The following is a 22,312-nucleotide window of genomic DNA, read 5'->3' on the forward strand; positions in this document are numbered from 1 at the left end:
CGTCGAGTTCACGGGTAATTTGCGACATATTCACGACATGGTGGGCATCGCAACACGGCCGCACTACCCTCCCATTTGCACTGAGACAGTCACGTCACGCATACTTCACGCATTTATGGCATGAATAGTTTATAACTATATAGTTTACGCACGTAACGAATAGTTTGCACATGGCACGAGCAGTTTACTATGAGTTCGCGAGTAGTTCATGACGATTTCTTGAGTAGTTCTCGACTATACTGCCTGACTACTGCACTCTCTTCGGTGAGGGGTCTTCCTGGACACTGCTCCCCATTCCAAAGGACTGCACTGGGCTGTCATTATTTATCTGACGCATTGTGATTATTTATATGACCTATATTTATATGACGTGTCCAAGTTTTCACGAATTGCGAAATGCGCAAACTCAATGCGCCCATTCGTGAACTAGTTATTCGTGAATTCGCCGTGAACTCGTCGTGAACTATGCGTGAACTTGTCGTGAACGGTGCTGGGGCCTCCCAGTTGGTACCACAAAATGGCACAAAATGGCACAGAATGGCACGACTTGTCACCACAAAGTCGTGTCCAAAAGTCGTGCGTATTTTAAGCTACATGATCCGCTCTTTATACGTTTGAGAAAAATGGGGTGGGTTAACTGCTTAACGACTACAAGCTGAACACTCACCTCCGCCATTTCGGTAGCAAAGATATGGAAACCGCCAGACGTTTCCCAGGCCGATTGCATAGCCCACGACCGAGAGAACAAAGTCCAGCTTGCCCGACCAGGTCTCTCGTTCCGGCTCTTCGGGCTTCAACGATATGACCTGCGATCGAGGAGACACACCATAAGTTCAGGTCAGGGGCAGATGCGCGTTTCTGGAAACATGAAAAAGGAGCTACGTGGAATGATGGAGGGCCGTCTAAAGCACGTTTGTTGCAAAACAATGCAAGAACTATGCAGCGTATTGTGGTGCAACATGGTAAAGGCCTTTATGCTCAACAAGCAGTCTTAGGTGCTGATTCGAAGTACATAAAACCTACAATACCAAACCTTTTAAACCACCTAAAAGCCTCCGCATCTAGGGGCTCTTTCAAGCTTCAGTTAATCACCGGACATGTGTCTATCCGTTACCTGTGTGCTGGGCGTCTGGGGCGTGCCGTTGGCGCTGTGCTGGGCGGTGACGCAGGGGCGCGGCTCCAGCGCCAGCTTCTGCGGACCGTGGTCGCCCATCGCTGCTGCCGCTGCTGGAGAATGGACGCTGGAGTGTGCTCGTTCTCTCTCTCTCAGCGGCGGTAGGCCGGGACGCAGCCGGACGCGCTCATGCCCCGTCTAGCGGCGCTCCCTGGGGAGAGGAGCGGCGACCGGTCACAGCTGCCGCGGCCGTCACCGCACCGGCAACGACTGTCGGGACGGCCCCAGAGCGACATCGATCTACGAGCGACGCGAAAACGGCCCCGACCGGCCGCCGCGCCGGGCTAACGCAGGATTTATGGAGACATTGCCTCCGGATAGACGACCAAGGCCGGCGCTCGGCAGACGGAGAGACGCGATTTTTCCTGGGCTGGATGTTTTTGTGGGGTGCCCGGGAAAGGCGATGCTGTTTAGAATGCTGATAAAACATCTTTAATCAGAAATGTTATGAATACTGACCGTTCACTATAAAGGGAGACATCACAACGCCTTTGTGGAAAAACATTATCGTAATAATTCGCAGTTGAAAAAAAATGCTTGCCCTGACACCTAACGAGGGAAGAATGAAAGAATGCTGCCGGCGAAAAGACACAAAAAATCCTGATATATCATGTTGAAAGGTAATCCTCAAAACGACTGAGGATGATGATTACACACGAACAGACAGACATGCATCGGCGTTTTTGCATTCAAGTACGGTACGTAAATTATTGGCGTTTTACCAGCTTGTAAATATTTCGCTCTCTTCCTCCCTCCCCCCCTCTCTCTCTCTCTCTCTCTCTCTCTCTCTCTCTCTCTCTTTCTCTCTCACTCTCTCTCTATCTCTCTCTCTCTCTCCCTCCCTCTCTCTCTCTCTCTCTCTCTCTCTCTCTCTCTCTCTCTCTCCTTCTATCCTTTCCCCTTTATCTCGTATTGTCCATTTCCTTTGCGTCTGTCAACAAACCCGAGAAAGATCAACAATCTCTTGGTTGTCATAATATTGTGCCTCCTTGTTAGTGTGGCTAGTGTAACCGTTCCAGCTGATACTGGTAATCTTCCGATATCTGTCTCGTACGCAGACCACAAATCAAAGCGGGATAGTGAAACACTTGTCTTTGAGATATTATATCGCTAAGAAAAGCACTTCAATAGTTAGACCCTCTAACATACCAGAGGTCAGCCGTGGTGTCGCTTTGATGAGCGCTTTGAACTGGCGGCCGAGCTGTCTATACTGTAGCGGAAGCTCGCGTGGCGACCGAGCGTGCTTAACGACACGACGAGTTACCGCCAGTGCCCCGGTCTATGACTTAATGGGACGCCGCCATTTTACTTGTCATGGGCCGGCGTTATATAATGATCTAGCACGCCACTGTGCCGCCGCTCGGGCGCCGACAGAGGGGCCACCTCGTCCATCTACCTCCAGCACACAGTCGCACACTCAGATTGTCAGTCTGGGGGCTCCAGACTGACAATCTGAGTGTGCGACTGTGTGCGTTTGCGCGTCTGCTGTTATGGATTGTAGGTACTCAATGACTGTTTTTTTTCTCATTAGCACTGATATTCTAATTACCTACTGAAAAGCGGTTGTCATTTTCGTTATTTTCCATAAAAAAACACAATACGTAGGTATGATGTGCGAGTATGGCTATTTTCAATTAATGAAATGAAGTTTTCTGTACGCCCTAGCTAGACGTCAGAAAACAAAAATACATAATAGATGACATCTTTCTTCTAAACTGCATCTGAGTAGCATACCTATGGCCTATCGAAATATTAGCCTTTGCATTTCTTTATAAACGCAACCCCACTTTTTGGCATAACTAGCTGAAAATGGCATAAAGTGGCCATCCCACCTTAACATTAGTCTTGAGTTGAGATAGCCAAATTGGGGTTTGCCGGCGTTTGCCAGCTTCTAATGTGTAGGGGGGGGAGGTGTCGGTTGGACCCCCCTTGCCGTTTGGCACCTGATCGAGCTAGAGCTTCTCGGAAAAACGAGCGTGTTGCCTGTGACAGGAGGAAGCCGATGATACCCAATTTTAAGGTTCTAGGTCATTGGTTGACCTTCCAGGTCAGGTCAATGACCCAAAAGTCGGGAAAATCGGGACCTGTTAGAAAGTCGTAAAGTGTGGCTGCCAAGGGGGTTTTCGGGGTGCTGATCACGAATATCGTGTTAGTTTTGATCACAGATGATTTCTGTAAGCATTTAGGCCAGGTCGGGTCAGGTCAGGTCAGGTCAACCGGTAGGGGTTGTGACGGGTATTCGTAGTACGTGTCAACCGCCTCTGACAGCTTCGTAACATGTTACGAAGGCACCAAAACTACTTCGTAAATGTTCAAATGGTTGCTAAATTCGAATTCAGCTCCAAAAACTAGCCTAGAAACATGTAAAACTCAAAAAAGTGAACCGAGGTCACCAAAGGTCAATGACCTGACCTGACCTTCAGGTGACCTTGACCCCCACCCTAATGCATGGGAGCAACATCAACTCACATGTTTGAACGTTTGACATCACGAGAAACTTGCAAACGCGCGGCAAATGCGAGCCGACACACGCCGAATCGCGATTCCGGCCAAACATGGCCTCGAGAAATAGGTCACAGGTCAAAGGTCACGTGGGTCAGGGTCATGCTATTTTTAGGGTAGGTGTAAAATTGGTCAACTAGAGGGTACTGAAATTTTCGTCGCGATCGGCCGCTTTTTGCGCGAGTTATTTGCGAAAAACCATGGGGGTCCATACGACCACCCCTCCCCCCTACACATGCGAGGGTTAACCCGCGCCCCACTGGGGTCTGTGTATAACACGCCCTACTGGGGGGGGGGGGCTATTCATAGCCCCCTCTCCTAACTCCGAAACTACTGGGCCGATCGTCAAAATTCAAACGGCGTCTGATAGCCCCGGAAAAACTGTCGAGCGAAACCTAATTTCATTGACCTCGAGGTCACCGATGACGTCACAGGTCAGGTCAGAGTAAAAATTATTAGCATTTTGGGTTGTTCACATTTTGGGCTCTGGCCGCCGTCTTACAAGTCAGATCAGGCTCATTTTTGGTACATACACTCTTAAATAGATGCTCTAGATACCCTGAGGGTACCAAGTTTTTACTTTGATTTTCAGGTCAAGGTCAGGTCATCACAGGTCACGAAAATATTTTATCATGCGTCGGTCACGTGACACATGTTTTATGGTCCATTTAGGCCATAGATTTCGAATTTGATGTCGTCTGTGTCATTCGAGGTCATTTTGAGTCGAATTTAGCTTAGGTCAGGTCACTTTCAGGTCAAAAAAGGTCAAATTTTGAAGTTAAAATTTTTCAACAAAAAAGGTGTCTATTGGATGCAGTTTGAGCTCAGGAACACGATGGTGCCATTTATATTGGCGTACGATGTCAATACGTACTGAAAAATTGATTTGAAAAATTAATAATTGTGAATTTTTTTGCAATAATGCGTATAACTTGGCCATTTTTGAAGATATTTAGCTAAAACTTGCTAGAGTTAGTCATAATCAAGCGTTCTGTCACATATATTCCGGTTTTTTCGAAAAGTCAAAAACTTTTTGAAAAAATATAAAAATACACATTTTGAATATTATTATATCAAATTTTCGAAATTTTCAAAATATTGAAAATTCGAGATAGCAGTTTCATAGCACGGTCAATTCTGAGTCCTTTCATGCAAAGAAATTGGATCTAGCTTAAAAACTGAGCTCTTGGGAGCGATTGCCGTGGTTCAATGTTTTGCGTCGAAATCGGCCGAACATGACGTCACTCTGACGTCTTTCCGGCCGACCTATGGTAGCTACGAAGTTCAAATTTTGACACAAGGTGTCAAATTGATGCAGCCAAAGGTACTGTAAGTTTGGCGTCGATCCGTCAAGCGGTTTGGAAGTTATTGCAGAAAAACGGGAGGGGGGGGGGCTATAAATAGCCCCCCCCCCAGTGGGGCGCGGGTTAAGGTCCTAGGTCATTGGTTGACCTTGCAGGTCAGGTCCATAACCCAAAAGTCAGGAAAATCAGGACTTGTCAGAACGTCGTAATGTGAGGTTGTTAAGTTTTTTTTTAGTTCTTATCACGAATTTCATGTTAGTTTTATCAACAGATGATGTCTTCATGCATTTAGGCCAGGTCGGATCAGGCCAGGCCATGTCAGGTCAACCAGTAGAGGGTCCTGCCAGGTAGGTATTCATAGTAGGTGTCAACCATCACTAAACTAAAAGCTTTGTAAAATGCTACACAGGCACCAAAACTATCTCGTAAATGTTCCAATGGTTGCTAAATTCGAAATCAGCTCTAAAAATTAGCCTATTAACTTTAAAACTCGAAAAAATGAACATAGGTCATCAAAGGTCAATGACCTGGCCTGACCTTCACGTGACCTTGGCAGTCACCACAATGCATAAGACCAATATCATGTCATGTGTTTGAACGTTTAAACCACACAAAGGCAGCAAACGCGCGGATGTGAGCTGACACACCGAATGGCGATTCCGGCCAAACATGGTCTCGAGCAAAAGTCACAGGTCAAAGGTCATTTGGCTCAGGGACATGACATTTTTAGGGCATATATAAGATTGATTTACGCGAACGTATAACTGAAAGTTTCGTCATAATCGGCCGCTTTTTCGCGAGTTATTCGCGAAAAGGGGAGGAAGGGTCCGTTCAACCCCCCCCCCCCCCATAAGTACGAGGCAGGGTTGGCAGGGGGTGGCAAAAACTGGTTTTTGCCAGTGGTTTTAACCGGTTTAAACCGGCTGGCAGAAACCCTGGTGGCAAGAACTGGCAAAAACTGGCTAAAACTTAGATGGCCAAACCTACAACTTTTCTAGTTAGGAATGGATTTGAAATGTACAAATGCATTTCAGGTAGTTATATAGATGCACTGAACATTCTGAAGTTGCCTCATTAGGTACTTATCTGTGCTTGAAATGTCTATGCATGTCGGTAGACATCCACAACGGCATGTATTTCCATGTAAGGGGAGAGTGGGACAAGGCGGCCACGGTAAGTAGGGTGTCATGCGGTGCCGTGCGCATATCAGTGGCAGATACGTCTTAGCACTTCTCATATTGCAGGACTCACCCAGTCACCCTTGCCCTGGCTCATTTGTCACCCCCAAAAGGCATCTTACTAGCTCCTTATGGATAGTCCATGAAAATGTTTCTGAGTTAGGTATGAAACAATTCAATGGTCAATGTCGCTTCTGTTTGAAAGCATAAAGCTCATAAAGCTTTCACCGAATTCTCCTTTAAATGTTTCATGTTCAAAATCATGTCTAGGCATAGCATTGTGATATTTCTGAGTTTTTGCCAGTTTTTGCCACTTTTTGCCGGTTAAAACCGGTTTAAACCGGCAAATGGCATAAACTAGTTTTTGCCGGCAAAAATGCCAACCCTGGTACGAGGGCTAAAACGGCATACAAACGACACTGATTTCGAATCGTATGACTAAAACGGACCGTAAAACATGTGTCTCATGACCTAAGTATAAATGCCTTAAAATATCTCGACATTTCAGTGACCAAGCTTGACATCGCCTGGCCTAGCTTTAACCCAGAACAAACTACCATGGCTCGGTATCCGAGAACCTAGATCAAAATGAAACATGATGTTACTGCCTCAGTGACCACCTGAGCTCGAAGTGTTGACAGTGAACATGCCTAATTTTGATGCTATTTCCTTGAACTGACTTGTAACGTTATTCGTGGACGGTAACCAGAGGGTAGAAACATAAGTCCTCGTTCGACAGTATTTTTCAGGGCTATCAAATATCGTTTTATTCTTTAAGACAAGACCGGTGGTTTTAGATGTCTCACCCTACAATCAACCGTGTCAAGAGATATACCCAGTCATGCGCGTATTAAAGTGTACGCACACAGTCGTACCCATTGAACCTTGGCACATACAATGTTCAACGTTTTAAATCATATCAAACAAGAGAAGCTAGTCTTGGGTTTACATAATGAGACACCGAATGAGTAATTTACATTGGGCTCAAAATAAAACATATTTTTATCAACACTTCAATACCATATCTATTCATGCATATCCGTATACGATGCCTATGATTCATAGCATAGAGCCGTAGCTGAACGGTCCACCCTCAACACAAAATACAACGCCATTGATCTGAAAGCCCCTTTCCGCTAGATTAAGGGAACGATGAATCCACTTCCTAAAACGATTCAACAGTTTTAATGGACAAAGTTTTTAACTAATGGGCGTCCAAACACCTACACACACTCATCAACTAATTTCTCAAACACTGACGTTCACCGCACAGTCCCATACACAGCTGATGGCGCTGAGCTGACCTGATCAGGGTGTCGTGCGGGCCTGGCGGTGACCTGACTGCTCCCACCCTGATGCTGACCGTACCCGAGGCGGCTTCCGTCTGAGCAGAGTCGTCCACCGCCGGCCCGCGCAGCCCCCGCGCGCTTCGCCACCACTGGCACCGCCACTCCTAATGGAAACGACCACCGCTGCCTGCAGCGCGCCGGTAGTGCTCATTGACAGGGTGTCCCGGTCAATTTGCTCGGCGAGTAAGTGTCATAAAACGGCCTGTGAGCTCCTGCAAAAGGCGTGGTGTTTGTCCTGTGTTAGCGGCAGCTCTGCAGATTTACGCGAGTTAATGGGCTTAAAAGTCATCCGATGCTGTTCACGTTTTTACCGTTTCGTTTCTTTTTCCTCCAAGCCACATACCTACTCTACGAATTACGCTCACTAAACTTGACAAATTTAATGAACTACTTCACCTTCTCTCATCCTGTTGAAAATGGAGTTCAACTGCGTCATTGATGTCCTGTTCGTGTAAAATCACAACAACAAACTCGATTTTAATCGGATTTGAAGAAGCACGCCCGATCAGACACGTTCTACTACAAAGCGCCGTTTTATCAAACTTCCCGGCCTATTGATTTAAGGCGGTGCTGCCATCGGACGGCAGGAGACCCAACTAGGCCGGCCGGCCTCCTCTGGCGCAGGGATCGATGTGAGAGGGCCAGACCGGCGGAATGGCCGGAAATCTGGAGCGCCAGAGGGGGAGGGAGGGCAGAATTGTGGGGCAGGGGACGGGAAGGGTGCCATCGACTGGCGTACGTCCTTCACATCAAGAGCTGCCGCCAAGTAGGTAGCTGAGCGCGTCAGAACTTCGACGTCTGTTTACAAACACAAACACCTTTATCCTACAAAGTTGTCTGAGTTCCGTAACAAACATTTACTATGGATATTGGATATGTTTGGATTATGACCTCGATAGCGTTATAGTTTGATCATACTTGGTTTCCGTCGTAAGTAAGTCGAAAGGCTGCCTCAAATTAAGGATATGAAAGATATTCAGCAAGCTTATTTCATAGTACCACTCTTACTAATCAAATTACCGGTCCCTCTCCAAACCTCTCGGTTTTCTCTACATGCTCCATCGAGACAGGAGTTCTTGCAACTCTCTTGCCGTTTCACTCTAAATTACGAATTAATAACATAGAGCTTCTATGAAAAGAAAGCGAGCGATTGATGGTCAAAAGTCACAACAAATGGATCAAAATGTCAAGTATCCAGGTCAAACAATGATCATTGGGATAAGACGAACGTCACAAAGGAGGCATTTTGATTACTCGTAAAAACGCTTGCTTTCCCGAGCATCAATTTTGGCACCATCGCATTTTATTATGCCAAGGTGCGTCGACTCAGGAACACTGTTTGGATAAGGTAACTTTGAATGTTTGGACAGAGATTGTTCAGTACAGATTAAATCCGTTTCTTTTTTCTTTTTTTCTATCGTTGAATTGAGCTCTTTCGGTCTAACGAGACCCTTCCAGTCTTCAGAGCCGAAAGGATGATAGGAACTAGGGGGAGACCTTGGTCTGTGCGGGCACCCTGGTGACCCGTCGGGGCTGAGCCCATCACGTTGACAGGCCACTCAGCCCCCTGACGGTCACCGCACCCGGCTACGGGCCTGCTCCTGCATGGGGTGGAGCTACCCGTAGGAAATAAAGTTGCCCGTTTAGCCCGGAACAGGGGATGGAGACGTGCAGGAGTAGGATTTGACTATCCTGAGGATAGAAACGACGGATCGGATGATGCTAAATCCGGTCATGTTAGCTGGTCCAGGGAGATCGTGTGGCATATCATATACGAATTGGCAGGTCATCCTAAAGCATGCATGCATTCTTTGTTCATATCTCATCCCAGTTTGGTCTTACCAACGTTTTTAGCAGGCAACTTTCTGACATCAGAACACCACAAATGTTTCACGACGCCGACCATGATTTTGATTTTTGAACAAGTCCGTAAGAAGCGTAAACTACTAACAATTTTCAGGAAATGCTCGCTTAGTATTGGTAGTACCAGTAGTGACGGCCGACGATCAGAGCATTAGCCGGCGTCAAAATACCGGCGCAGTCAGCATTTAGTTCAGCCTACCGCCCCTAGATGACACTAGCAGTCATACCACCTGCCTGGTAGACTGTACCGCAAGACAGCATGTTTAAATCACCGTCCATAGATGGCACTAGTAAATACGCCCGGGAGTTATGCTGCACCGCAATGCATATCGCGCGCATAGGGGCCCGTATAACGCCGTATGCGTAACGCCGCGCGAGATGAGATTGACAAGTCAACACTTTGAAAGCAAAGGGGTCATTCTACTAGAGGAACATACACACACTTACCTTTCTGGTCAACACAACCTGATTTCTCCACTGGCGGATCCAGGGGGGGGGGGGGCATTTGAGGCAAATGCCCCTCCCCGCAGCGCCAGATATTGACAAAAATGAGTTTTGTCTCGAGAATAAAATGGAAACTTAACATTTTAATTTGGAAAGTTAGAATAAAACTGCATAGCAGTGCGTGAGGGATCGACATCCGATGAGTTATTGGAATTTGGAGAAACTTTTTTGGGGGTATTGCCGCCCCCGTGGCGTCCAAGACCGCCTTTTTAGATCTGCCAGCGCATTTCTCACTCCCGGCATCTAGCGTGCAGTGTTTGACATATTGGAGCTGGAAACGTCCCCGATGCCCCGTCAGGATCACTTACTCGATCGCCGCCGGATCGGGACTCGCTGCAGCTCGAGTACGTCAGTGTCGCCTCCGTCAGCTCCTCTACGCTCCGGACTCCGGTGCTGGCGGCGCCGGACCCGGCCACCGTCTGAACGGACACTGCACGGTACACCGGTCCGCGCAGCCGGGCGCACCGCTCCGCCACTGATATCGCACTTCGCAGCGCACTCTGCGGCTACAAAAATATATCGCAACTACAAAAATACAGCGCACTCTGGGGCTAGCCGTCAGCTGGTAAGGCAGAATTTCTTTTGTTTGAGGATTTGTATTTGAGAGCCAGGTAAGTATCGTAATTAGGTATCATTCTGAGCCGCATGTAAAGGGCTCGGGTGGGCCGGCCGTTTCTCTTCGGTACTGAAAACTACACATTTACGGTTCCACGGAACACATTTCTTATGGGCTTCTTTCGATCTATGCTCAACGGTTACATAATATCCCAAACACAACATTTTGATACAAATCCGCGGCCTATTGATTGCCCGCGTCGGTGCTGCCCTCCTGTGGGGAGATCGAGCACTAGCGCGGGAGGCTGTCGGTACCAGACACTGGTCTTCCACGGAAATCGGAACATGGACGGGTCATCGCACCGTCCGCCATACAGAACTGGCGCCAGCGCAGAGCGAGCATGGACCGGCGGTGTCCTGAATGCATTGACGATCCGAGGTGGTAGACAAAGCTAGAAAAATAGCAGACTTCAATGCCTGAATCGCAGTGTATATTATATTTTCTTATGCATAGCCATGCGATGTAATGGATCATTTTCACATATGAAGAGATTGATGTCTATTAGTTTTAGTTTAATAGTTGAATGAACAACGTAGCAAAATAGCGGAACAAATTACGACAATATTCGAGTGATGCCATTTTCAACATGCATCAATTATCATTCACTTGAACTGGACCGATACAACGAGCAAATGACACCGACAGTAGACCAGGCGCTGTCCGAACCTCACAGCCGCTTCCCATCCCAGCGCCCGGTCTCCACTGCTCCCCGTCGATGATCTCTCAAAGTCAGTATGTGCCGTTATACCACAAACTTCTTCCTTACGCCCATGTCGTAAAAGAACAACGCGAGTTTTTACGGCAAGGGCCACGCACGAGCACTAGCACTGAATAAAACGGCAGCGCGCAAGTGATATTTAGCACATAAAACATTGTACAGGATGAATTACGACACAACTTACACTAGATGCGGTGAACGAAGCACATGGAATGAGGACAAGGGTGAAAACGAACAGATTCAACGTCCACACTTCACTGTCTTCGCCTGCTCACGACGAAGGGCCTATGCGAGTTCCGCACACGCGGCGTCCACCACACACACCATTTCACTCAACTCCTATCATTCTCCGTGACCATCCGCTCAAATCTCTGCACCGTCCTGAGCAGACGACAGGGCAGTCGCCAGTGCCAGTCGCCAGTCACCATGCATCTTCCACATCTCGCGTCGTCTCGCCTCCACCAATCCGCACGCGTCTCCAAGTCCTCCACACTACAAACTCTTCACTGAACCACACTCATCACACTCCACACTTATCGCTTACCACCCCACTCTGCCACTTACACGACCGCGTCAAAAGGTCGGGTTCACCACGCACAGTTTTCGGTTGATCTCTGACAGCACGATGGCATATTTGGCCGTCTCCTCTCGCGTCGCATCTGCCATGATATCCTCATAGACCATCTCCTGTTCGTCTCCGGCGCCGGCCCCGCCACCACCGTTCACCTCTTCCCGCTCCTCTTTGACCTTCTCCTTCAGCGAGCGGCGCTCGTCAATGCGCACCTTCTTTGTGTCGGGCTCCACCGGCTTCGGCTTCTGAAAACGAGATCGGGAAATGAGTCAGGTGGAGAGGTCAGGTCGGGTGTGTGTGTGAGGTGTAGTCAATAGCGTCGTACAATTCGATTGGAAAGTAGTGAAATGAGATGATAGTGCCAAACATCGGCAAGCAACGATAGCGTCAGACTGAAATCCAAGGCACACGTAAAAAAGAACTTAAAGGGACCCTCCGGCTCCCACCTTCAAAAAAGTTAATAAATTGGCATGAAAGTGATGTCTCTCGGTTCAGAAAGAGCGAAAACCAATATCCACCAAATTTCATCGAAAAATATTCACCGGTTTTCAAGATATTAGACTTTTACTTTTGTTTACTTTTTGGGATCTCCGCTGTTCCTAGCGACTTTATTTGAAAGTGCGGCATTTGTTGCGCGCAAAGCAGCATATACCACCGCGTGCTACGAAACGTTTTAGTAAAAGATTTGAAAATCGTTAGATCTCCGCTGACGTCACAAATTCTAAGGGGGCATACCAATGCATTAGCCCCTTAGAATCCGAAAACTGCAAGTTTGAAATTCCATATCTCCGAATTAAAAGCATTTTTCGATGTTGTGAGTGCCCAAACCGGTATTTTCAGGCCATGGCCACCAATTTGGCTATCTCAACTGAAAACTAATGTTAAGGTGGGATGGTCACTTTAAAGGGAGATAATGACCTTTTCCCACAAAATCTGAGTTAGGACCATTTTCTGACAAAACACAACAAGTTATAATGTAAATTAAAACCATTTTGCTCAATTCGGTACCTTGCCGCAAATATCTCAACTTAGAGTCACGTTAGCGGGGAGCGCTGAAAATGACCGTTGAATAAGTACTTACATCACTTTTTGGTACTTGCATGTAATTTTGTAAAATGAGCGTATTCCTTACATTTGATCTTCATCACATCTAGTTAGTTAATGGTCGTCTATAGTGCCTTCAAAAGATATTCATGGTTTGGGGGTGGTTTATGTCTAAATTTACGCAACTATTTTTCCTGTTCATCATCTGACGCCATATGCTGCTATTTTAGTAGCAACGACTCAATTTTGAATCGGTCCCGCCGACTGCACAATAAAAGAAGATAGATACAACACTTTTGCGGCATCACTGAAAAACTTATGCAGTACTGTTATCAAAATTCTCATAACAACGTTCGACAAACCTGAAGTCTTGTTGAAATAAATATGCTTGTATTTCTCGCTTCAGGCTCTGACGCCAAAATAATGAATTTCGTAGTCGCAATCGCAAAATTTGGCTGCGTTTCTGGCGCATGCCGTTCATTTGTGGCGCAAAATAATACTTGGAAACAAAGAAGAGTAGGCACTATGTACCCCCGAATTAGAATCTAATGAGGATCTCGGGAAATTTTAGTTCTTGGTCGACCCGACAGGTGGCAGTGGCTGCTCAGAGCGGTCAAGATGGATGGCGCTTTTGTGACTGTTGTGGCGCAGCGTCAAATTCCACGTGCTGGACCCCTGTGTTTCACTGTGGTAGCGTGGTTGTGGCGTGGCGGATTGGGGTTTTGGAAGATCGGTGAACTAAGATATCTGAGTCGTTGAAGTATGGATAAGTACGCATCAATGAGTGTTAAGGACCTCAAGAGCCTTCTCATCAAACGGAATGCCAAAACTACTGGCAAAAAACCGGATCTCATCGAGAGATTAAGGTACTTGGATTCTGCCACCGGCTCAAGCCCAGGAAGCTTTGCGGGGTTTGACGGATGTGATGAAGTATCGTGGCCAGGCTTAGCTGAGTTTGTCCATGTGAACGGAGCAGTGCCCAAGAATGACATTAATGTTGCCAAGGTCGGTATTTACTTCCTGGAGCATAATGTGTCTGTGAGCAGGTGCTCCAAAGTGCAGAAGTCGGGCTTTGCAATGTTTAAGGAAGGGTTTATGTGCTCATGCAGCTATAGCACCAGTGATAGGAACCTGTTCCTACGAGCTACTGTATTCGCAGAGATGAAGAAAGATGTGACGTATCTGGTGGAATGTCGCATTCAGGACAGTGAAATAGGGTACACCAGCTGCGAATGTACAGCTGGCCGTGGCCCTCATGCCATTTGCAAGCATGTTGCTGTGCTGCTTTATAATTTGGAGCAGTATGAAAGGACTGACAAATGGATGATGTCCAAGTCATGCACTGATGTTGCTCAGTCATGGCCTCATCAACCGAAGAAAAGAGTTCTGGATCCCCACGAGGCCAAGACTCCAGAGGACATTTTGAATGCGAATGAGGATCATGCGTACTTTGCAGACCCCAGGCCAGCAAAGTTTCAGAAAATGGACTCCAAACGTCAAAGAGTTGAGATGATGCTGATTAACTATTCATCAACAAGGTCGCACAGTTTGCATCTCGGTGAAATATGTCAAGGTAAGGCAAACATGCAAGCAGTTGTGGATGACCATGATTACCTAAGGTCAAGCTTGACAGAAGCATGGGTGGACAACATCACAAAGGTCTCCAAAGAAGAGGCTAGCTTGCTGGAGAGAAAGACAAGGGGACAATCAACATCTAGTTTGTGGACTGCAGAAAGGCGAGTGAGACTGACTGCTTCTTCGGCGCACAGAGTGTGCAATGTGAAGAAGAACAGAGACAGCCTAGCTGCCAGCCTATATGATCCTCAAAGTCTTGGTCATATTCCAGCAGTCAGGTGGGGCAAGGCAAATGAGTCACAGGCTTTGGAGAAATATGCTGAGGTCACTGGTAGAGCAGTGCAAAAGTGTGGGTTATTTGTATGCGTTGATATGCCTTTTCTTGCTGCCAGTCCTGATGGGGTGTGTTCTGACAGGCTTGTCGAAATCAAATGTCCATATAAGAAGGAAGTGAGGGAAAGCGAAACACTGCTGGATGCTGGGTACCTGCCCTTGGTAAAAGATGAAAATGGAAAGGTCAGTTTAAAGGAGTCGCACCCATACTTTTACCAGATCCAGCTGCAAATGCATGTGACTGGCCATAGCATGTGTGATTTTGTGGTATACACTCCCAAGGATATGTGCATTGTGGAGGTTAAGCGCAATGAACCTTTTATCACTAACATGGTCAGGAGCCTGGCCTCCTTTTACCAAGCTCATTACAAGCCCTTACTGGCACGAAAGCTGTTTGGATGTGGCAGCTAAGGACTGGCGACAATGGTGATGTGTGACTGTGTCAGAGGTATGACTGTACAAACTACAAGGGGTACAGAAGCATCCGGATTATGTGCTGATGTGTTGTATTCCGCATGTTGATTGAATACATATTGAGCATCAGCAGTGGCACCATTTTCTTGTTCTTTGATTCACCAATCACCGATCATCCCAATGAAGGTTTAGGAATCTTGGTTCTCGTAACACCACTTAGGTACAAGCCTATTTTTACTGAGTGAGTGCCTAGTGAAGTGCAAGAGGTCAATGTAGACTTGGCATTCCGCAACTAAAATTATTGCTGCCATCTGGTGCCATTTGAACCAACAGATTTTCATTTGCCAAGTTGTTGATGTTCCTACTTATCAATACATATTTCAGAACAGACCCAATCACATAAACAGTGGCAAAATATGTCGTAAGGCACATCATTGTATTTGTAAATCCACCTTGAAAAGTCGGTATTACAATGCAAGACAATGTAAGTACATTGGCCTGGGACCACACATGTGACTGATAGTGCACTTCCACAAAAATGTCCAGGCGAGAACAGGTATGATACATAGAAAAAATGTCACTGCAAATGGCCAATGGGTGAAACTGATAACTGAACATGTAACAGAATCTGCACACCAAGAGCTGGTCAAGCAAGAACAGACAGGAAATTCTACCTAAGACACAATCTTTCGCCTAAGGTTCACCAGCATGAAGCACACATAGATGATCCTGCTAGCAAACACAACCTTCGATTGGTGGATTTTTTGACTGAGGATACTGTAAGTTTTTGCCAGACCTATCACTCTTTCCACATGAATTCTCCTAGATGAAATGTAAGTCGATTTCCTCAAATCTGCAACAGAGAGCTGTGACTTCCCTTTCATACTCACAGGCACATTTAAAATAAGGCCTCGATCCTTACACATTTGTTCTATTTGGAAGCCCCTGTCTGCCAAAATAACATCTCCATCACTTAGCTCATCAAGCACTTTTGATGCCTCAAGAATAACTTTGTCACTGTATGAGCCGCAGTAGCCGGCAGACACATGGGTCACAAGACATGATGGAGAAATTCCCACTAGAGCTTTCACAGTGTTAGCACTCTTGTAGCTCGAGTATGTAGCCTGTTGAAGGGTTGGATTACTAGGTCGGTCGATCTTCATTTCGGTGCAGTCCAAAATTATCCTTACATCTGCCTCTGCAGCATCAGATGGCTTAATATTCCACTCCTTGAATTCAAAATACATAAAATTCAGCCACGTGTGAAAGACAGGACCCACCAGTCCTTCAGGAATGGCAAATCTGTCTGACAGTTCTATGTCTGTCATGTTCCTTCTGAGCTTAATCAAAGCCAGTAAAAATGCGTCCTCTGGCTGCAGCGGACATGTTTTGTTTGCTCGTGGTCCATAGTCCAACTCATAGGCAGCTGGTCCCAACAAATGGAAAACAAACATGAAATGATCAAAGTCATCAAATCCAGTATAATATTGCACCAATCTTGGGTTTTCCTTATAATGCTGGATGGACAGCCCTTGCCTGGTTTCACCAGTTTGGCACCCTGCATCCACACATCGCTTGACCACAGGTTCACAATCCGCTGCACTTGGCCCTTGCTCTGTTGCTGAGTCTCTGAGCTCCGTCTCCACAGTCACTTCTTCAATAATGTCCACATCATCCTCTTGATGCCCACTACTTTCTTCAGGCTTGTCCTGCTTGCTTTGTTCATCTCGTTTCAGCTTCCTCAGCTGCCGTGAGGACAACACTTTGTGCTGATCTGAGGACCACTGAAACAACGAAGGCACACTGCCTGGCTTCAGCTTTTTATGGTGCTTTACTCCAGCCTCCTTTGATGCCCATGACTGTTCATTGTAATCGTCATGCTTGAAATGTTTAGAACAGACCCGGCTGTGTTTGGTGGGCTGGAAATGGTCGCGGCGAATGGCATGAAGCCATTGTTTGCGAAGCTTGCGATCTTTTGGAAAGGCATGTCCATAAGATCTTTCCGAACACCTGGGGACACAACAGCCAGAAACCATGTCTACGAATCTTCAGAGTGGCCTCGTTATCAGGTTTTATAACTAAAACGATACAAATAATGTCTAAATATGTAGAACGAACACAACCAACCACGACCGAACCGACCCAAACACTGCCTGGCACAGCAGCCCAAGGAGGCAGCCATCATGGAACTAGTAGGAAGATGCTAGTATTACAACATAAAGCAAAGTAAAAATGTGTTTTCACAAGTATTGGTATATGAAAACCACATAAAGTGCTAATAATAATAGATTAAATTGTCATGCTACAAGTCATCTGAAGTCGTAAGTAGTAAAATATAATTTCATCGTAACTTATACTATATCTGGTATTGTAACTGAAGGCCTTCAAAATTTAGAAAAGTTTTATTCAAAGACTGTATTACACTTTAAAAAAGCATATGACAAATATTTTAACTCTAATTGTAGTGTATTTTAAATTCAAAACTGAAATATATTGTTCAATATATAATATCACTTTTAGTATGAACCTACTATTGTTGCCAGGCATCTGCCGGGTCCTGCCGAGTTTTCGCCTCAGCGGCTGACCGTCCTTGGCATGCAGTGCCACCTATCGGATGAGTTTCACGGGAACCTCATTAATTCTAAACCGAATTAACTCTAATTCAAATTAGAATCCTTACAACCAAGCAACGACAAGGCGATAACATAAACAAAAACCCAAGCGTCGCTGTTTGAAACAAAAGCGCCATATACTGCGACCTTTTTATAGAGAAGGACAACGCATTTCGGTGGGTGTTACAAGTACTGCAAGTACTGCTTCTTTTTTGCAAAAATAAAAACCTTTTTCACATACGAAAATGTGCTAGGAAATTTTCATATTTTATAGAAACTACAGTAGAAATAGTATACCCGACGCCGCCCGTTAGCCCGGTACAGTCCCAGCTTGGAGCGAATTAAAGGGACCCTCCCACCTTCAAAAAAGTTTATGAATTGGCATGAAAGTGATGTCGCTCGGTTCAGAAAGAGCGAAAACGAATATCTACCAAATTTCACCAAAAAATATTCACCGGTTTTCAAGATATTAGACTTTTACTTTTGTTTACTTTTATTGGGATCTCCGCTGTTTCTAGCGACTTTATTTTAGAAGTGCGGCGTTTGCGGCAGATGTTGCGCGCAAATAGCATATACCACCGCGTGCTACAAAACGTTTTAGTCAAACATTTAAAAATCGTTAGATATTTGCGCTGACGTCACACATTCAGAGGGGTATTCCTAAGCATTAGCCCCTCTGAATCAAAATGCTGCAATTTTGAAATTCAATATTTCCGATTTAAGGCATTTCTCGATGTTGTGAGTGCCGAAACCGGTAATTGTGAGCCAGGGACCCCATTTTGGCTATCTCAACTCAAATCTAATGTTAAGGTGGGAGGGTCCCTTTAATTGCTCAGACGTGGGCTGGGCCGGTGAAGCTCATATCTCCCTTTAAACAAACTCGAAATAAAACACTCTGTAATGCATAAAAGCGCATCACGACGAAATATCCTCTTCAAAAATAGCGATTAAAATGAGAGGCAGAAACGGCCCAAACCATAACATTCATAGTTGATATAACCAAATGAAATTATTGGGACATCGACTGCGCTCAAAAAGACTTAATTAATGACGCCTCAAGATGAGACTCTTAGTGGCTGGGGCTGATTTTCCATTTGCCTTCTGAGCCATCGCGGGACGGGCGATACGCCGCGCTGAAATCTGATCTCCAGCCAGTCCAACTGTGACCCTATCGTCACCGCTGAGTAGCCGCCTCATTTCCGCGGAGATTGCGTTTCCTTCAAACGGGCTAATTTATGCGGACGCGGCCTTCGCCACCAGCCCCCTCGTGGCGCTGAAGTAGCGAACAGTGCGCCTGCCAAAGCAGTATGCAAATTGGGCACGGGTCGAGGGCCAGCGGCGACTTTGGCTATTGGCTAGCCGCGTGCCAGGATGTCCCGCTCCGATGGGGTTGATAAAATCGGGCATTGTAAACGGCGGTGATTGTAAACTGAAGGGAAGGAGGACAAAGAAGGAAATAGACAAACAAGCTAAAGAAGGCAGACAAAGCTGCGACGTCGTTCGTCAGGTAGAGTCAGCATTGATCCGAAGATCGCAAAATATGACCTTTGACTAGCTTTTGTCTTCTTTTTTGTGAAGGAAGCTTTATACTGTCGATATAATCTCTTTGCAGTTTCCGAACCCGTTTAGCGCTTCTTGGTACCTTGCTTACGTTTTGATATAGTTGGACTTGGGACAGGCAACCAGAGCCACCCCTTCCTTGCGAAGTTGGCTCAGACCTCGTACTTGCAAACATTTGAAGAATTGCTATGGTTAATTTGTATTTGGCTCACAACTTTAGTAGTATGGGTTGAATTAATCATTTATCAACGTCCTCGCTATCCATAAGTATACATCAAGCAGTGAGCTGCTATTCTTTCCTTTCCTCGACTCATCTGCCGTACTTCCTTGGAACTCCTTCCCGGACTCACCCGCTTCCGCGGCGCCCTCTCGTACTGGCTGGCGTCGTAGAACTTGGGCTTCTCCCGTTTGACGCGCTCGGTGCGGCGTCGGGCGGGCGATTCGCCCTCCTTGGCGGCACCGGGCGCGCGGCCGGGGGACCCCACCGGGGCCGCTGACGAGACCGTGGAGTCACTCGACTTGCGGAACGAGTGGCCGCACGGACACGTCTTGCAGGCCACCGGCAGCTGAGGTGAATGATAAACATGTGAACATGATCTGATCTGGGGTGGGCAAATGATGGGCACATGTGTATAATGTTAAGAACAAATCTAATTATTTGTACCTATTGTATTTGTATTTACATTTAAGAGCGATCCACACACAGTGCGTGGCAATTACTGCTCAGAATCCGTATCCGCGGTTGCTAATCTAATCATTCAAAACATTTGCACGTTCACTCACGTCAAGATACGGACAAAACGCTCTCAGGAAAGCCTCATCGCTCTTACCCACCCCTACCCTATTGGTCAGCGACAATGTGCTGATTCATCGTCCAAGATTAATGAAGGCCCTTTATAAAAATTGAATGAATGAATAAGATGAATGAGATGAATGAAATGAATAACATGGATGAGGGCTGAAGTTCAAAAATGATGCATTAACACAACACATTATCGGCATTTTAGCATTTTTGACAGAAATGATTAGGTAAATTGTTGATTGTATAAGTCAATTACAATAGGTAGGTACCTAAGCAAACATGAAAAATGAAGGTGAGTGATTACAACCTAATCTCAAGCAAAATTCCAGAGAGAAAAATAACTAAAAACATGGACCAGCAAGATATGAGAAGTGACCTTTTAAATATTACAAATGGGTATTAAGTACCCAACTAACTAGCAAGAAATGCATGCCACTACTGACAGGATGTCATGAGCCCAAAATTGACATCTGTATGAATGATACCAAAATTGTTAGCCTTACCTGTCTCTCACAGCCCGGGCATTCCTTCGTAACACTCTTCTTCGGCATTGCTGATAAATTGAATTCACTTCACCAGGATTTATTCAAGTTCAAAACACATTCAAACTGATCCTGAAAACCAGATAACATAGATTAATATATGTATGCACATTTGACATTGAAGTCAATATATAGGTATGCCGGGTATGCCATCAAATCTTTGCTGGCAAGTTTTTCTTTGAAACTATAATAATATGAATCAAATTCATTTGACTGAGGGCTGGGGGGCTGGATTGTTTGAGTATCAGTATAGGTAGTCTGGATAAAACAGTACCAAGATCACTTAGAAGAGTAGGTACAAACCTTTTCATTTAGTAAGCTTTTGTTACATTTATATTGGTTGAAAAATAAAAAAAAACTATTTATATACTCTGTGCAAAAAACGATATGCGTTAAATTGCGGCAAGTTGGGGCAATTATTTAGGTTATGCCTTTCGTGCATTCACATGAAATTAAAAATGACGTCTTTAATTTCAAAGAAAATTTCACAGCTTCATGCTGCAACTTTGCATTCATTAGGCGCAATAAGACGTTTTTCTTCTCAGTTGAAATCATTGAAAAAAATCTACCAATATTATACAAATTGACTTGTAAATCAAAATAATGGTAAGTATTTTCTACGGACTACGGGTAGAAATGACGTCAAAAGACCAATTTCTAGAAGGAGCGAAAGTTGTTTATAAACAGAAGCTATGCGACGTTCTGTGGCGCACACGCTATGGGGCGGGGTGTTTTAGATATCAATATTATGGCCGCGTTCGATGTCTCCTCGGACGAAGAACATTCTACGCAGAATATTCTATTTTGCGTTCGATGAAGCACACAGGCGGACGACGAGACCGGCCATTTTGTGCGCCACTTACACAATGTGCGTCAGTTTCGAAAAAGACCCAAGTTTACGTTTCCATAGAGACCGCGCACAAATGTCAACAACTTCTGCAAACAGCTGCTGCGCCGCTTTTGAAATACGCGCCATCATTGCCTCTCTGCCCACCGTAGTACGCTCAAAAGATTATTGTATTGTATTGTATTGAACAATCATGAGCGATCCACATTCTAAAAGTGCGTGGCGATTACTGCTCAGAATCCGTATCCGCGGTTACTAATTTAAACATTCACAGCATTCACACATCTGCGCGGACGACGAAGATTCTACGTGACGTCACGTAGAATCTTTGCCGTCCGTGCGACATCGAACGCCATTTCGGGCCCGGACGGCATGCGTCATTTTTTTTCCCAGCCGGAGCAATACACAGGGCGGCTCTGATTGGCTACCCGCTCCGGCCCGTGACGTCAGACCGAGAAGACGTCACACAGGGATGCCCGAGAGCGCTTTCGATTCCGGAGATTTCAAATCAAATGCCGTCGAGTTGATGCCGCTGTGTAACGAGGCTGCGCAATGCACGGTGACTATAAATACGCGGTGGCGCAATGTGTATTCTAACCGGTCTAATGGTGGGTGAACGAAAGTATATTCATTATTCTTTGATTGAGATAAGTATGAAGCGTATTGTTTGATGCGTACTTAGCATGTTGTAACAGCGGAAATATTTCTCGCGAGATATTTGACTTTACCTTCCATGCTTTTTTTGATCATATCTATTGCGAACTTGATAGACGCAGCGGAGCCTGCCTTTCGGACTCCAACGGT

The 22,312-nt window shown here is 45.8% G+C and overlaps 2 protein-coding genes across 5 annotated transcripts in view; both read right to left on the minus strand.

The window, feature by feature from the left end:
- Window positions 1–10,256, minus strand: part of LOC122363451 (sodium- and chloride-dependent GABA transporter 1-like) — a 28,301-nt gene extending 18,045 nt beyond the window's left edge. The window contains exons 1-3 of one of the 2 annotated variants that reach the window (XM_043332742.1): window positions 10,183–10,256; window positions 1,115–1,325; window positions 668–806 (exon numbers count right to left, since the gene is read on the minus strand). In XM_043332742.1, coding sequence (XP_043188677.1) covers window positions 668–806; window positions 1,115–1,213 — 238 coding nt within the window. In that variant the 5' untranslated portion in view covers window positions 1,214–1,325; window positions 10,183–10,256. Of the gene's footprint in view, window positions 1–667; window positions 807–1,114; window positions 1,326–7,462; window positions 7,549–10,182 lie in introns of those variants that run through there. The other variant, XM_043332751.1, reaches the window with a different exon arrangement.
- A 642-nt stretch (window positions 10,257–10,898) lies between these two features.
- On the minus strand, window positions 10,899–21,599 carry LOC122363497 (UPF0547 protein C16orf87 homolog). Of its 3 annotated transcripts, none has more exons than XM_043332836.1 (4): window positions 21,525–21,599; window positions 20,623–20,733; window positions 19,668–19,883; window positions 10,899–12,024 (listed from the first exon to the last, which is right to left on the minus strand). In XM_043332836.1, the coding sequence occupies exons 2-4, from the start codon at window positions 20,668–20,670 to the stop codon at window positions 11,782–11,784; spliced, it is 507 nt and encodes a 168-aa protein (XP_043188771.1). In that variant the 5' UTR covers window positions 20,671–20,733; window positions 21,525–21,599; the 3' UTR covers window positions 10,899–11,781. The 3 variants fall into 3 exon arrangements, with proteins under 3 accessions (XP_043188771.1, XP_043188781.1, XP_043188792.1); XM_043332846.1 differs by having other exon boundaries at window positions 21,562–21,592; XM_043332857.1 differs by lacking the exon at window positions 21,525–21,599 and adding an exon at window positions 20,965–21,092.
- Between the last annotated feature and the right edge of the window lie 713 nt (window positions 21,600–22,312).

The sequence above is a fragment of the Amphibalanus amphitrite genome, unplaced genomic scaffold (assembly GCF_019059575.1).
Source record: "Amphibalanus amphitrite isolate SeventyFive unplaced genomic scaffold, NRLGWU_Aamphi_draft 000026F_arrow, whole genome shotgun sequence".
NCBI classification, from domain to species: Eukaryota; Metazoa; Arthropoda; class Thecostraca; order Balanomorpha; family Balanidae; genus Amphibalanus; species Amphibalanus amphitrite.

Coding starts and splice junctions, on each gene's coding strand:
- LOC122363497 (XM_043332836.1), bottom strand. CDS start 20,670: ATGCCGAAGAAGAGTGTTACGAAGGAATGCCCGGGCTGTGAGAGACAG. Junction 19,884..20,622: donor GCCCGGGCTGTGAGAGACAG/GTAAGGCTAACA, acceptor CATTCACCTCAG/CTGCCGGTGGCCTGCAAGAC. Junction 12,025..19,667: donor AGAGGGCGCCGCGGAAGCGG/GTGAGTCCGGGA, acceptor TCTCGTTTTCAG/AAGCCGAAGCCGGTGGAGCC.